Source organism: Pseudophryne corroboree, chromosome 1 (genome assembly GCF_028390025.1).
Source record: "Pseudophryne corroboree isolate aPseCor3 chromosome 1, aPseCor3.hap2, whole genome shotgun sequence".
Taxonomy (NCBI): Eukaryota; Metazoa; Chordata; class Amphibia; order Anura; family Myobatrachidae; genus Pseudophryne; species Pseudophryne corroboree.
Genome location: NC_086444.1, coordinates 3,127,955 through 3,144,253, shown reverse-complemented (window position 1 = coordinate 3,144,253; position 16,299 = coordinate 3,127,955). Strand labels below are relative to the sequence as shown.

The window sequence follows — 16,299 nt, the reverse complement described above, 5'->3', positions numbered from 1 at the left end:
ACATTATCACGTAATTCCATAAACAAAGCCATCCATTCCGGTGTCGACTCCCTGGGGGGTGACATCACCATTACCGGCAATTGCTCTGCCTCCACACCAACATCGTCCTCATACATGTCGACACACACGTACCGACACACAGCAGACACACAGGGAATGCTCTTATCGAAGACAGGACCCCACTAGCCCTTTGGGGAGACAGAGGGAGAGTTTGCCAGCACACACCCAAGCGCTATAATATATATGGGAACAACCTTATATAAGTGTTGTATCCTTATAGCAGCTTAAATATATAAAATATCGCCATAAAAAGTGCCCCCCCTCTCTGTTTTACCCTGTTTCTGTAGTGCAGTGCAGGGGAGAGTCCTGGGAGCCTTCCTCACAGCGGAGCTGAGCAGGAAAATGGCGCTGTGTGCTGAGGAGAATAAGCCCCGCCCCCTATTCCGGCGGGCTTTTCTCCCGTAGTTTGTAATATCTGGCAGGGGTTAAATACATCCATATAGCCTCAAGGGCTATATGTGATGTATTTTTTAGCCATAAAAGGTATTTACATTGCTGCCCAGGGCACCCCCAGCAGCGCCCTGCACCCTCCGTGACCGTTGGTGAGAAGTGTGTGACAAACAATGGCGCACAGCTGCAGTGCTGTGCGCTACCTTCAAGAAGACTGAAGAGCCTTCTGCCGCCGGTTTCTGGACCTTCAATCTTCAGCATCTGCAAGGGGGGTCGGCGGCGCGGCTCCGGGACGAACCCCAGGGTGAGACCTGTGTTCCGACTGCCTCTGGAGCTAATGGTGTCCAGTAGCCTAAGAAGCCAATCCATCCTGCACGCAGGTGAGTTGAACTTCTCTCCCCTAAGTCCCTCGATGCAGTGAGCCTGTTGCCAGCAGGACTCACTGAAAATAATAAACCTAAAAACTTTTTCTAAGCAGCTCCTTAAGAGAGCCACCTAGATTGCACCCTGCTCGGACGGGCACAAAAACCTAACAGAGGCTTGGAGGAGGGTCATAGGGGGAGGAGCCAGTACACACCACCTGATCCTAAAGCTTTAGTTTTGTGCCCTGTCTCCTGCGGAGCCGCTAATCCCCATGGTCCTGACGGAGTCCCCAGCATCCACTTAGGACGTCAGAGAAATATAGTATGCCTTACATTCGGATCTCTGCGGAGAGTAATCATCAGGTGCCATGTGGCCTCAATATACCTGGGATACAGATTATTAGCGCTTCATACTGCTTAGCAACACTCCGTTATGTGTGTATTCCCACCATCAGCAGAACCTTTACTTTATTACGTTTTACTTATGTAAGCTCTGTATGTAATACAATGTTGCCATTTATGGGTATTTCTTATATTTTTCTGTCTTCCATATTCTAGTATCTGCGCTCCTAGGACTTCATTGTTACGTACATGACTTAGTTTCCCCCGGATCCAGACGCAGGTCACAGAACAAGATTTTGGGAGGAGTGGAGAGGATGCACTGACCCCGTTCACCTGAGGAGAAGAGAAGTGAATGGAGAAGGTTGGACGAAGCAGGAGGACACATGACTGGGGCATACAGGACATCAGTCACCTCTGTTGGGGATGAAGACGGTCTCATTCTCTGCCTGAACATCCTGTCTGGGCTCCTCGCTTGCTGGAAGTTGCACCCTGCTGTCACTGGCGTGAAACTGGCAGTGTATCTGTGCACTGGCCCAAGCCAGAGTCTCGCTGCAGGAAAGGAAATGGTAGCAGGAGAGGTCAGACAATGGCACTGTGTACATAGCCATGAGACAAAAGTATAAGCATATGTACACAGAGACCGAGGCACTCCTTAATGAGGATCCCCTGTACACAGACATGAGCCGAGCGCGGCCTTTATGGGCTATATAATCCTGAGTGTGAAAGCTCCTGACAGTCTTCTCTGTACCAGAGGGAGTCCACGTATTGTTACACCCCTGGGTAAGAGGACTTTCCTCCGTGGAAGCAGGGGAATACACATGATATATGGACAGGAACAGGACATGTACCCAGTAAGAAACTTACAGACATTTTTAGCACACTCTAACACTAATATTGTCTGTTATTGCGTAGGGTTGGTATTGGGTGACTGGCATTTGGGAGACCGGCGGTTACCATACTGACGCCGGGATCACGTCTGTCAGATGGCCAGATGGGGGGGGGGGGGGGGGGGGGGGGGCGCTCGCCAGTGGTTCTACTCCCACTCTATGGGTGTTGTGGACATCCATGAGTGGGAATAGTCCCTGCTGGTCAGCATGCCAATCGGCGGGTTAGTCAGAGTTTGGGATGCCAGCGCTGGTATTGGGACATACTGTTCCGGGTATCATAGAGGCATTAGAAGATGTGGAAACCCCAGAATTCCTCCCATCCCTTAGTGATTACGCTGGGAGCGCATGTACTAGCTGGGACGTCGGCACCTACCTGCTGGCAGAGGTGGACAGGGCAGACAATGGATTGGTGAAACTCACTACACACTCCAGACTCTCCCCAGCTAAGAACACCGGGCCACGGACCAGCTTGGCCACAACTTCAATCATGTTGCAGATGATGAAAACCCTGAGGAACAGAGAAGGAGGGAAGCGTCAGGCACAGCTGCAATATATAAGGGAACAAGGAGTCTGCAGGTGGGGGAGAGAAGGAACCGTCCTACCTCACTGTACCCTACACAGGTGTAAGTTACACATTGATGCCCCATAGAGTCTCTTCTTTCTTTAGCCCAGGTAAGACACTTCTGACAAGGGGAATATGACATCTGAAGCCCATGTCCAGGATCCGTCTGTGTGTGGTGGCTCTTGATGCACTAACTCCAGCCTCGATCCACTCCTTGTGAAGCTCCCACACACTTTTGAATGGCCTTTTCCTGACGAGTAAAAAAGAAATGGTCTGTTGCTCAGTGGTCCAGAGTCCTCTTTTCTGATGAGAGCAAATTTTGCTTCTCATTTGGAAACCAAGGTCCCAGAGTATGGAGGAAGAATGGAGAGGCACACAATCCAAGATGCCCGAGGTCCAGTGTGAAGTTTCCACAGTCTGTGTTGATTTGGGGAGCCATATCATCTGCTGGTGTTGGTCCACTGTGTTTTATTAAGTCCAGAGTCAACGCAGCCGTCTACCAGGACATTTTAGAGCACTTCATGCTTCCTTCAGCAGACAAGCTTTATGGAGATGCTGACTTCATTTTCCAGCAGGACTTCTCACCTGCCCACACTGCCAAAAGTACCAAAACCTGGTTCAATGACCGTGGGATCACTGTGCTGGATTGGCCAGCAAACTCGCCTGACCTGAACCCCATAGAGAATCTATGGGGCATTGCCAAGAGAAAGATGAGACATGAGACGGAACAATGCAGAAGAGCTGAAGGCCGCTATTGAAGCATCCGGGTCTTCCATAACACCTCAGCAGTGCCAGCGGCTGATAGAATCCATGCCACGCCGCATTGAGGCAGTAATTCATGCAAAAGGGCACAAACCAAGTACTGAGTACATAGGCATGATTATACTTTCCAGAGGGCGACATTTCTGTATTTAAAATCCTTTTTTTATTGATTTTATGTAATATTCTAATTTTCTGAGATTTTGGATTTGGGGTTTTCTTAGGCTGTAAACCACAATCATCAAATTATAACAAATAAAGGCTGAAATATCTCACTTTCCATGTAATGAGTCTATATAATATATTACTTTCACCTTTTAAGTTCAATTACTGAAATAAATTAACTTTTGCACAATGTTCTCATTTTCTGAGTTTCACCTGTATCATCCAATAAAACTTTGAATCTGTGTACTTTTTCCATTATTAATCCATAAATTTACAGTCACGTGTGTGTGTGTGTGTGTGTGTGTGTGTGTGTGTGTGTGTGTGTGTGTGTGTGTATATATATATATATATATATATATATATAAAATAAGAATTTACTTACCGATAATTCTATTTCTCGTAGTCCGTAGTGGATGCTGGGACTTCCGTAAGGACCATGGGGAATAGCGGCTCCGCAGGAGACTGGGCACAAAAGTAAAAGCTTTAGACTAGCTGGTGTGCACTGGCTCCTCCCCCTATGACCCTCCTCCAAGCCTCAGTTAGGATACTGTGCCCGGACGAGCGTACATAATAAGGAAGGATTTTGAATCCCGGGTAAGACTCATACCAGCCACACCAATCACACCGTACAACCTGTGATCTGAACCCAGTTAACAGTATGATAAACGTAGGAGCCTCTGAAAAGATGGCTCACAACAATAAACAACCCGATTTTTTTGTAACAATAACTATATACAAGTATTGCAGACAATCCGCACTTGGGATGGGCGCCCAGCATCCACTACGGACTACGAGAAAATAAGAATTTACTTACCGATAATTCTATTTCTCGGAGTCCGTAGTGGATGCTGGGGTTCCTGAAAGGACCATGGGGAATAGCGGCTCCGCAGGAGACAGGGCACAAAAAAGTAAAGCTTTTACCAGATCAGGTGGTGTGCACTGGCTCCTCCCCCTATGACCCTCCTCCAGACTCCAGTTAGGTACTGTGCCCGGACGAGCGTACACAATAAGGGAGGCAATTTGAATCCCGGGTAAGACTCATACCAGCCACACCAATCACACCGTACAACTTGTGATCTAAACCCAGTTAACAGTATGATAACAGAAAGAGCCTCTTAAAGATGGCTCCTTAACAATATAACCCGAATTTGTTAACAATAACTATGTACAGTATTGCAGATAATCCGCACTTGGGATGGGCGCCCAGCATCCACTACGGACTCCGAGAAATAGAATTATCGGTAAGTAAATTCTTATTTTCTCTATCGTCCTAAGTGGATGCTGGGGTTCCTGAAAGGACCATGGGGATTATACCAAAGCTCCCAAACGGGCGGGAGAGTGCGGATGACTCTGCAGCACCGAATGAGAGAATTCCAAGTCCTCTTTTGCCAGGGTATCAAATTTGTAGAATTTTACAAACGTGTTTTCCCCCGACCACGTAGCTGCTCGACAGAATTGTAATGCCGAGACCCCTCGGGCAGCCGCCCAAGATGAGCCCACCTTCCTTGTGGAATGGGCCTTAACAGATTTAGGCTGTGGCAGGCCTGCCACAGAATGAGCAAGTTGAATTGTGTTACAAATCCAACGAGCAATCGTCTGCTTAGAAGCAGGGGCACCCAACTTGTTGGGTGCATATAGTATCAACAGCGAGTCAGATTTTCTGACTTCAGCCGTCCTTGAAATGTATATTTTTAAGGCTCTGACAACGTCCAACAACTTGGAGTCCTCCAAGTCGCCAGTGGCCGCAGGCACCACAATAGGTTGGTTCAGGTGAAACGCTGATACCACCTTAGGGAGAAAATGCGGACGAGTCCTCAGTTCTGCCCTATCCGAATGGAAGATTAGATAAGGGCTTTTATAAGATAAAGCCGCCAATTTAGATACTCTCCTGGCGGAAGCCAGGGCCAGTAACATAGTCACTTTCCATGTGAGATATTTAAAATCCACCTTTTTCAATGGTTCAAACCAATGGGATTTGAGGAAATCTAAAACTACATTTAGATCCCACGGTGCCACCGGAGGCACCACAGGAGGCTGTATATGCAGTACTCCTTTAACAAAAGTCTGTACCTCAGGAACTGAGGCCAATTCTTTTTGGAAGAATATTGACAGGGCCGAAATTTGAACCTTAATAGATCTCAATTTGAGACCCATAGACAATCCTGATTGTAGGAAATGTAGGAAACGACCCAGTTGAAATTCCTCCGTCGGAACACTCCGATCCTCGCACCACGCGACATATTTTCGCCAAATGCGGTGATAATGTTTCGCGGTGACTTCCTTCCTTGCCTTAATCAAGGTAGGAATGACTTCTTCTGGAATGCCTTTCCCTTTTAGGATCTGGCGTTCAACCGCCATGCCGTCAAACGCAGCCGCGGTAAGTCTTGAAAGAGACAGGGACCCTGTTGTAGCAGGTCCCTTCTCAGAAGTAGAGGGCACGGGTCGTCCGTGACCAACTCTTGAAGTTCCGGGTACCAAGTCCTTCTTGGCCAATCCGGAGCCACTAGTATTGTTCTTACTCCTCCTCACCGTATAATCTTCAATACCTTTGGTATGAGAGGCAGAGGAGGAAACACATATACTGATTTGTACACCCAAGGTGTTACCAGTGCGTCCACAGCTATTGCCTGTGGATCTCTTGACCTGGCGCAATACTTGTCCAGTTTCTTGTTGAGGCGAGACGCCATCATGTCTACCATTGGTCTTTCCCAACAGTTTATTAGCATGTGGAAGACTTCTGGATGAAGACCCCCCTCTCCCGGGTGAATATCGTGTCTGCTGAGGAAGTCTGCTTCCCAGTTGTCCACGCCCGGGAAGAACACTGCTGACAGTGCTATTACGTGATTCTCCGCCCAGCGAAGAATCTTGGCAGCTTCTGCCATTGCACTCCTGCTTCTTGTGCCGCCCTGTCTGTTTACATGGGCGACCGCCGTGATGTTGTCCGACTGAATCAACACCGGTTTTCCTTGCAGGAGTGGTTCCGCCTGGCTTAGAGCATTTTAGATTGCTCTTAGTACCAGAATGTTTATGTGAAGAGACTTTTCCAGGTTCGTCCATACCCCCTGGAAGTTTCTTCCTTGTGTGACTGCTCCCCAACCTCTCAGGCTGGCGTCCGTGGTCACCAGGATCAAATCCTGTATGCCGAATCTGCGGCCCTCCAATAGATGAGCCTTTTGCAACCACCACAGAAGATATACCCTTGTCCTTGGCGACAGGGTTATTCGCAGGTGCATCTGAGGATGCGACCCTGACCATTTGTCCAACAGATCCCTTTGGAAAATTCTTGCATGGAATCTGCCGAATGGAATTGCTTCGTAAAAAGCCACCATTTTTCCCAGGACTCTTGTGCATTGATGTACAGACACCTTTCCTGGTTTTAGGAGGTTCCTGACAGGTCGGATAACTCCTTGGCTTTTTCCTCGGGAAGAAAAACCTTTTTCTGAACCGTGTCCAGAATCATCCCTAGGAACAGCAGACGTATCGTCGGAAAACAGCTGCGATTCTTGGAATATTTAGAATCCAGTCGTGCCGTCGAAGAACTACTTTAGATAGTGCTCTTCCGACCTCCAACTGTTCTCTGGAACTTGCCCTTTTTAGGTCGTGCAAGTAAGGGATAATTTAGATGCCTTTTTTCTTTGAAGAAACATCTTTTCGGCCATTACCTTGGTAAAAAGGCCCGGGGTGCCGTGGATAATTCAAACGGCATCGTCTGAAACTGATATTGACAGTTCTGTACCACGAACCAGAGGTACCCTTGATGAGAAGGACAAAATTTGGACATGGAGGTAATCCTTGATGTCCAGGGACACCATATAGTCCCCTTTTTTCCGGTTCGCTATCACTGCTCTGAGTGACTTTATCTCGATTTGAACCTTTTATGTAAGTGTTCAAAACATTTTAGATTTAGACTATGTGTCACCAAGCCGTCTGGCTTCAGTACCACAATATAGTGTGGAAAAATAATACCCTTTTCCTTGTCGTAGGAGGGGTACTTTGATTATCACCTGCTGGATATACCGCTTGTGAATTGTTTCCAATGCTGCCTCCCTGTCGGAGGGAGCCGTTGGTAAAGCAGACTTCAGGAACCTGCGAGGAGAAGATGTCTCGACTCTCCAATCTTTACCCCTGGGATAATACTCGTACGATCTAGGGGTCAACTTGCGAGTGATCCCACTGCGCCCTGAGACTCTTGAGACTACCCCCCCACCTTGAGTCCGCTTGCACGGCCCCAGCGTCATGCTGAGGACTTGGCAGACGCGGTGGAGGGCTTCTTTTCCTGGGAAAGGGCTGCCTGCTGCAGTCTACTTCCCTTACCTCTATGTCTGGGCAGATATGACTGGCCTTTTGCCTGCATGCCCTCATGGGAAAGGAAAGATTGAGGCTGAAAAGACGGTGTCTTTTTTAGCTGAGATGTAACTTGGGGTAAAAAAGGTTGGATTTCCCAGCTGTTGCTGTGGTCCCCAGGTCCGATGGACCGACCCCCAAATAACTCCTTCCCTTTATACAGCAATACTTCCATCTGCCGTATGGGATCTGTATCACCTGACCACTGTCGTGTCCCTGACATCTTCTGGGAGATATGGACAACGCACTTATCTTGATGCCAGAGAGCAAATATCCCTCTGTGCATCTCACATACATATATATAGAATGCATCCTATTAAATGCTCTACATGAATAAAATATTTTCAGTCAGGGAATCCGACCAAGCCAACCCAGCACTGCATCTCCAGGCTGATGGCGATCGCTGGTCGCAGTATAACCACCGTATGTGTGTATATACTTTTTAGGATATTTTTCCAGCTTCCTATCAGCTGGCTCCTTGAGGGCGGCCGTATCTGGAGACGGTAACGCCACTTGATAAGCGTGTGAGCGCCTTATCACCCTAAGGGGTGTTTCCCAACGTACCCTAATTTCTGGCGGGAAAGGGTATAACGCCAATATTTGCTATCGGGGTAACCCTACGCATCATCACACACTTCATTTTATTTTATCTGATTCAGGAAAAACTACAGGTAGTTTTTTCCACTCCCACATAATACCCTTTCTTGTGGTACTTGTAGTATCAGAAACACGTAACACCTCCTTCATTGCCCTTAACGTGTGGCCCTAATGAGAAATACGTTTGTTTATTCACCGTCGACACTGTATTCAGTGTCCGTGTCTGTGTCTGTGTCGACCGACTGAGGTAAATGGGCGTTTTTAAAACCCCTGACGGTGTTTCTGAGCCGCCTGGACCGGTCCTAATAGATTGTCGGCCGTCTCATGTCGTCAACCGACCTTGCAGCGTGTTGACATTCTCACGTAATTCTCTAAATAAGCCATCCATTCCGGTGTCGACTCCCTAGAGAGTGACATCACCATTACAGGCAATTTCTCCGCCTCCTCACCAACATCGTCCTCATACATGTCGACACACACGTGCCGACACACAGCACACACACCGGGAATGCTCTGACAGAGGACAGGACCCACTAGCCCTTTGGGGAGACAGAGGGAGAGTCTGCCAGCACACACCAAAAACGCTATAATTATATAGGGACAACCTTATATAAGTGTTTCTCCCTTATAGCATCTTTTATATATATACAATATCGCCAAAATCAGTGCCCCCCCTCTCTGTTTTAACCCTGTTTCTGTAGTGCAGTGCAGGGGAGAGCCTGGGAGCCTTCTCTCCAGCTTTTCTGTGAGAGAAAATGGCGCTGTGTGCTGAGGAGATAGGCCCCGCCCCTTTTACGGCGGGCTCGTCTCCCGCTATTTTTGAAGTTAGGCAGGGGTTAAATATCTCCATATAGCCTCTGTGGGCTATATGTGAGGTATTTTTTGCCTCTAATAAGGTTTTTATTTGCCTCTCAGAGCGCCCCCCCCAGCGCTCTGCACCCTCAGTGACTGTTGTGTGAAGTGTGCTGAGAGGAAAATGGCGCACAGCTGCAGTGCTGTGCGCTACCTTTATGAAGACTCAGGAGTCTTCAGCCGCCGATTTTGGACCTCTTCTCTCTTCAGCGTCTGCAAGGGGGCCGGCGGCGCGGCTCCGGTGACCATCCAGGCTGTACCTGTGATCGTCCCTCTGGAGCTAGTGTCCAGTAGCCAAGCAGCAAATCCACTCTGCACGCAGGTGAGTTCACTACTTCTCCCCTAAGTCCCTCGTTGCAGTGATCCTGTTGCCAGCAGGACTCACTGTAAAGTAAAAAACCTAAGCTAAACTTTCTCTAAGCAGCTCTTTAGGAGAGCCACCTAGATTGCACCCTTCTCGTTCGGGCACAAAATCTAACTGGAGTCTGGAGGAGGGTCATAGGGGGAGGAGCCAGTGCACACCACCTGATCTGGTAAAAGCTTTACTTTTTTGTGCCCTGTCTCCTGCGGAGCCGCTATTCCCCATGGTCCTTTCAGGAACCCCAGCATCCACTTAGGACGATAGAGAAATAGAATTATCGGTAAGTAAATTCTTATTTTCTCTGACGTCCTAGTGGATGCTGGGACTTCCGTAAGGACCATGGGGATTATACCAAAGCTCCCAAACGGGCGGGAGAGTGCGGGTGACTCTGCAGCACCGAATGAGAGAACTCCAGGTCCTCCTCAGCCAGGGTATCAAATTTGTAGAATTTAGCAAACGTGTTTGCCCCTGACCAAGTAGCTGCTCGGCAAAGTTGTAAAGCCGAGACCCCTCGGGCAGCCGCCCAAGATGAGCCCACTTTCCTTGTGGAATGGGCTTTTACAGATTTTGGCTGTGGCAGGCCTGCCACAGAATGTGCAAGCTGAATTGTACTACAAATCCAACGAGCAATCGTCAGCTTAGAAGCAGGAGCACCCAGCTTGTTGGGTGCATACAGGATAAACAGGGAGTCAGATTTTCTGACTCCAGCCGTCCTGGAAACATATATTTTCAGGGCCCTGACTACGTCCAGCAACTTGGAGTCCTCCAAGTCCCTAGTCGCCGCAGGTACCACAATTGGCTGGTTCATGTGAAACGCTGAAACAACCTTAGGGAGAAATTGAGGGCGAGTCCTCAGTTCTGCCCTGTCTGAATGCTTTCCAAGTGAGATATTTCAATTCCACAGTGGTGAGTGGTTCAAACCAATGTGATTTTAGGAGACTCAACACTACATTGAGATCCCAAGGTGCCACTGGAGGCACAAAAGGAGGCTGTATATGCAGTACCCCCTTGACAAACGTCTGAACTTCAGGCACTGAAGCCAGTTCTTTTTGGAAGAAGATTGACAGGGCCGAAATTTGAACCTTAATGGACCCTAATTTGAGGCCCATAGATAGTCCTGTTTGCAGGAAATGCAGGAAACGACCCAGTTGAAATTCCTCTGTAGGGGCCTTCTTGGCCTCACACCACGCAACATATTTTCGCCAAATGCGGTGATAATGTTTTGCGGTTACATCCTTTCTGGCCTTGACCAGGGTAGGGATGACTTCATCTGGAATGCCTTTTTCCTTCAGGATCCGGCGTTCAACCTCCATGCCGTCAAACGCAGCCGCGGTAAGTCTTGAAACAGACAAGGTCCCTGCTGGAGCAGGTCCTTTCTGAGAGGTAGAGGCCACGGGTCCTCCGTGAGCATCTCTTGCAGTTCCGGGTACCAAGTTCTTCTTGGCCAATCCGGAGCCACGAGTATAGTACTTACTCCTCTCCTTCTTATGATTCTCAGTACTTAGGGTATGAGAGGCAGAGGAGGGAACACATACACCGACTGGTACACCCACGGTGTTACCAGAGCGTCCACCGCTATTGCCTGAGGGTCCCTTGACCTGGCGCAATATCTGTCCAGTTTTTTGTTGAGACGGGACGCCATCATGTCCACCTTTGGTTTTTCCCAACGGTTTACAATCACTTGGAAGACTTCTGGGTGAAGTCCCCACTCCCCCGGGTGGAGGTCGTGTCTGCTGAGGAAGTCTGCTTCCCAGTTGTCCACTCCCGGAATGAACACTGCTGACAGTGCTACCACATGATTTTCCGCCCAGCGGAGAATCCTTGCAGCTTCTGCCATTGCCCTCCTGCTTCTTGTGCCGCCCTGTCTGTTGACGTGGGCGACTGCCGTGATGTTGTCCGATTGGATCAATACCGACTGACCCTGAAGCAGAGGCCTTGCTTGACTTAGGGCATTGTAAATGGCCCTTAGTTCCAGGATATTTATGTGAAGAGACGTTTCCATGCTTGACCACAAGCCCTGGAAATTTATTCCCTGTGTGACTGCTCCCCAGCCTCTCAGACTGGCATCCGTGGTCACCAGCATCCAATCCTGAATGCCGAATCTGCGGCCCTCTAGAAGATGAGCACTCTGTAACCACCACAGGAGAGACACCCTTGTCCTTGGAGATAGGGTTATCCGCTTATGCATCTGAAGATGCGATCCGGACCATTTGTCCAGCAGATCCCACTGAAAAGTTCTTGCATGGAATCTTCCGAATGGAATTGCTTCGTAAGAAGCCACCATTTTTCCCAGGACTCTCGTGCATTGATGCACTGACACTTGGCCTGGTTTTAGGAGGTTCCTGACTAGCTCGGATAACTCCCTTGCCTTCTCCTCCGGGAGAAACACCTTTTTCTGGACTGTGTCCAGAATCATCCCCAGGAACAGTAGACATGTTGTTGGAATCAGCTGTGATTTTGGGATATTTAGAATCCACCCGTGCTGACGTAGCACTACCTGAGACAGTGCTACTCCGAACTCTAACTTTTCCCTGGATCTTGCCCTTATCAGGAGATCGTCCAAGTAAGGGATAATTAAGACGCCTTCTCTTCGAAGAATCATCATTTCGGCCATTACCTTGGTAAAGACCCGGGGTGCCGTGGACAATCCAAACGGCAGCGTCTGAAACTGATAATGACAGTTCTGTACCACAAACCTGAGGTACCCTTGGTGAGAAGGGTAGATTGGGACATGGAGGTAAGCATCCTTGATGTCCAGAGACACCATATAGTCCCCTTCTTCCAGGTTCGCTATCACTGCTCTGAGTGACTCCATCTTGAATTTGAACCTTTTTATGTAAGTGTTCAATGATTTCAGATTTAAAATCGGTCTCACCGAGCCGTCCGGCTTCGGTACCACAAACAGCGTGGAATAATACCCCTTTCCCTGTTGTAGGAGGGGTACCTTGATTATCACCTGCTGGGAATACAGCTTGTGAATAGCTTCCAATACTGCCTCCCTGTCGGAGGGAGACGTTGGTAGAGCAGACTTCAGGAACCGGCGAGGGGGAGACGTCTCGAATTCCAGTTTGTACCCCTGTGATACTACCTGCAGGATCCAGGGGTCCACTTGCGAGTGAGCCCACTGCGCGTTTTTTTGAGATGGGCCCCTACCGTGCCTGAGTCCGCTTGTAAAGCCCCAGCGTCATGCTGAGGACTTGGCAGAAGCGGGGGAGGGCTTCTGCTCCTGGGAAGAGGCTGCCTGGTGCAGTCTTTTTCCTCTTCCTCTGCCCCGGGGCAGAAATGGGTGGCCTTTTGCTCGCTTGTTCTTATAGGAACGAAAGGACTGAGTTTGAAAAGACGGTGTCTTTTTCTGCTGAGAGGTGACCTGGGGTAAAAAGGTGGACTTTCCAGCCGTTGCCGTGGCCACCAGGTCTGATAGACCGACCCCAAATAACTCCTCCCCTTTATACGGCAATACTTCCATATGTCGTTTGGAATCTGCATCACCTGACCACTGTCGCGTCCATAACGCCCTTCTGGCAGAAATGGACATCGCACTTACTCTTGATGCCAGGGTGCAAATATCCCTCTGTGCATCACGCATATATAGTAATGCATCCTTTAAATGCTCTATAGTTAATAAAATACTGTCCCTATCCAGGGTATCAATATTTTCAGTCAGGGAATCCGACCAAGCCACTCCAGCGCTGCACATCCAGGCTGAGGCGATTGCTGGTCGCAGTATAACACCAGTATGTGTGTATATACCTTTTAGGATATTTTCCAGCCTTCTATCAGCTGGTTCCTTGAGGGCGGCCGTATCAGGAGACGGTAACGCCACTTGTTTTGATAAGCGTGTGAGCGCCTTATCTACCCTAGGGGGTGTTTCCCAACGTGTCCTAACCTCTGGCGGGAAAGGGTATAGTGCCAATAATTTGTTAGAAATCAGCAGTTTTTTATCGGGGGAAACCCACGCTTTATCACACACCTCATTTAATTCCTCTGATTCAGGAAAAACTACTGGTAGTTTTTTCACACCCCACATAATACCCTTTTTTGTGGTACTTGTAGTGTCAGAAATGTTCAATGCCTCCTTCATTGCCGTGATCATGTAACGTGTGGCCCTATTGGACATTACGTTTGTCTCACCGTCGACACTGGATTCAGTATCCGTGTCTGGGTCTGTGTCGACCATCTGAGGTAACGGGCGTTTTAGCGCCCCTGACGGTGTCTGAGACGCCTGAACAGGCACTAACTGATTTGCCGGCTGTCTCATGTCGTCAACAGTTTTTTGCAAAGTGCTGACATTGTCACGTAATTCTTTAAATACGACCATCCAGTCAGGTGTCGACTCCCTAGGGGTTGACATCACTAACACGGGCAATTGCTCTGCTTCCACATCATTTTCCTCCTCATACATGTCGACACAATCGTACCGACACCCAGCACACACATAGGGAATGCTCTGATAGAGGACAGGACCCCACTAGCCCTTTGGGGAGACAGAGGGAGAGTTTGCCAGCACACACCAGAGCGCTATATATATGCAGGGATAACCTTATATAAGTGTTACTCCCTTTTATAGCTGCTGTATTATATATTAGCTGGCAATAGTGCCCCCCCTCTCTTGTTTTACCCTGATTCTTGTAGCAGGACTGCAGGGGAGAGTCAGGGAGCCTTCCTTCCAGCGGAACTGTGAGGGAAAATGGCGCTCGTGTGCTGAGGAGATAGGCTCCGCCCCCTTCTCGGCGGCCTTTTCTCCCGCTTTTTTCAGGAAAACTGGCAGGGGTTAAATGCATCCATATAGCCCAGGAGCTATATGTGATGCATTTCTTTTGCCATATAAGGTTTTTATATTGTTTTATTGCGTCTCAGGGCGCTCCCCCCCAGCGCCCTGCACCCTCAGTGACCGGAGTGTGAAGTGTGCTGAGAGCAATGGCGCACAGCTGCAGTGCTGTGCGCTACCTTATTTGAAGACAGGGACGTCTTCTGCCGCCGCTTTCTCCGGACCTCTTCGCTCTTCTGGCTCTGTAAGGGGGCCGGCGGCGCGGCTCCGGGACCCATCCAGGCTGAACCTGTGATCGTCCCTCTGGAGCTAATGTCCAGTAGCCAAGAAGCCCAATCCACTCTGCAGTCAGGTGAGTTCGCTTCTTCTCCCCTTAGTACCTCGATGCAGTGAGCCTGTTGCCAGCAGGTCTCACTGAAAATAAAAAAACCTATTTAAAACTTTTACTCTAAGCAGCTCTGGAGAGCCACCTAGATTGCACCCTTCTCGGCCGGGCACAAAAATCTAACTGAGGCTTGGAGGAGGGTCATAGGGGGAGGAGCCAGTGCACACCAGCTAGTCATAAAGCTTTTACTTTTGTGCCCAGTCTCCTGCGGAGCCGCTATTCCCCATGGTCCTTACGGAAGTCCCAGCATCCACTAGGACGTCAGAGAAATATATATACCGTATATATATACACACACATACATACATATATATATAGTGTTCCTTCTAGGCTGTTTCAGCAGGGTGCGGCACCCTGCCCATTTTTGAAATGTGAACAAGCACCCTGCCCTTTTTTGAAATGTGGAAAAGCACCCTGCCCTTTCTTAGTGCACCCTGAAGGATCATAAAATCCCCCACAGAATGCAGCAGTCAGAGTACATGTTACAATGTAGTAGTCTACACATTGCCCACCTCTGAAATTGGAACAATATATATCCTCAGCTAAATGGATGGCAGAGAAGAGACTGTAAGTGGCATCACTGCTGTGGCTACCTGCATAACACAGCACTCTGCTAAAGCATGCCTTAATAGCAAAACTGTGGCAGGGCATGCTGGGACATGTAGTTGAAGACCCATGGCTTACACAGTATTTGCCTAGTAGAAGAACAGACTTAATTTTTACCTATATATTTGAACCCTCTGCTTAACTTTTCTATTTTATACCACAAGGATTATAACTACTTCAGCACTGGAGGAGACCGTTATTATTATCTACTTATTACGAATATGCTACAGCCGTTCTTTCAAGAAGACTGGGCATATAAAGTATTTTTATCAGTACAGATGTTGGGTGTTACATGGGTGTCCTATATGTATGTAGGGGTACATGATACATTAAGGGGAAAATATATGTATAAAAACTAAACACATATGCACTGTGCATTGTGCGAAAAAGCGTCACAACAAAAATGTACCCTCCTCACTGATCAGCACCCTGCCCTAAAATAATCCTAGAATGAACACTATATATACACACACACACATATTTTATATATATATATATATATATATATATATATATATATATATATATATATATATATATAGTATAGTCGGCGGCACTCCGGTACAAAGAAGCACAAAGGCAGGTTGGATGAAAACTGTTTTCATCCAACCTGCCTTTGTGCTTCTTTGTACCGGAGTGCCGCCGACTATACTCTACGTATCACCCGCTGCCATACGGGTCTAGGAGGGCACCGGACCGATATACTTTGAGACTGGGAGTGCTGCCAAAGCAATTGTATATATATATATATATATATATATATATATATATAATTAGTGCAACACCCAAATAAACTATTTACATAATCTCAGGGTGTTGCACTTCTTCCCCATAACTAATGGATTAATAATAGGAAAAG

General features: G+C 48.2%; 1 protein-coding gene across 2 annotated transcripts in view; it reads right to left on the bottom strand.

Annotated features, from left to right (window-relative positions):
* The window catches only part of RGP1 (RGP1 homolog, RAB6A GEF complex partner 1), a 102,505-nt gene that overhangs the window by 40,872 nt on the left and 45,334 nt on the right, over positions 1 to 16,299 (bottom strand). For both annotated transcript variants that reach the window (XM_063957479.1, XM_063957478.1), the window contains exons 2-4: positions 2,415 to 2,549; positions 1,567 to 1,703; positions 1,404 to 1,487 (exon numbers count right to left, since the gene is read on the bottom strand). In XM_063957479.1, coding sequence (XP_063813549.1) covers positions 1,404 to 1,487; positions 1,567 to 1,703; positions 2,415 to 2,530 — 337 coding nt within the window. In that variant the 5' untranslated portion in view covers positions 2,531 to 2,549. The remainder of the gene's footprint in view (positions 1 to 1,403; positions 1,488 to 1,566; positions 1,704 to 2,414; positions 2,550 to 16,299) is intronic.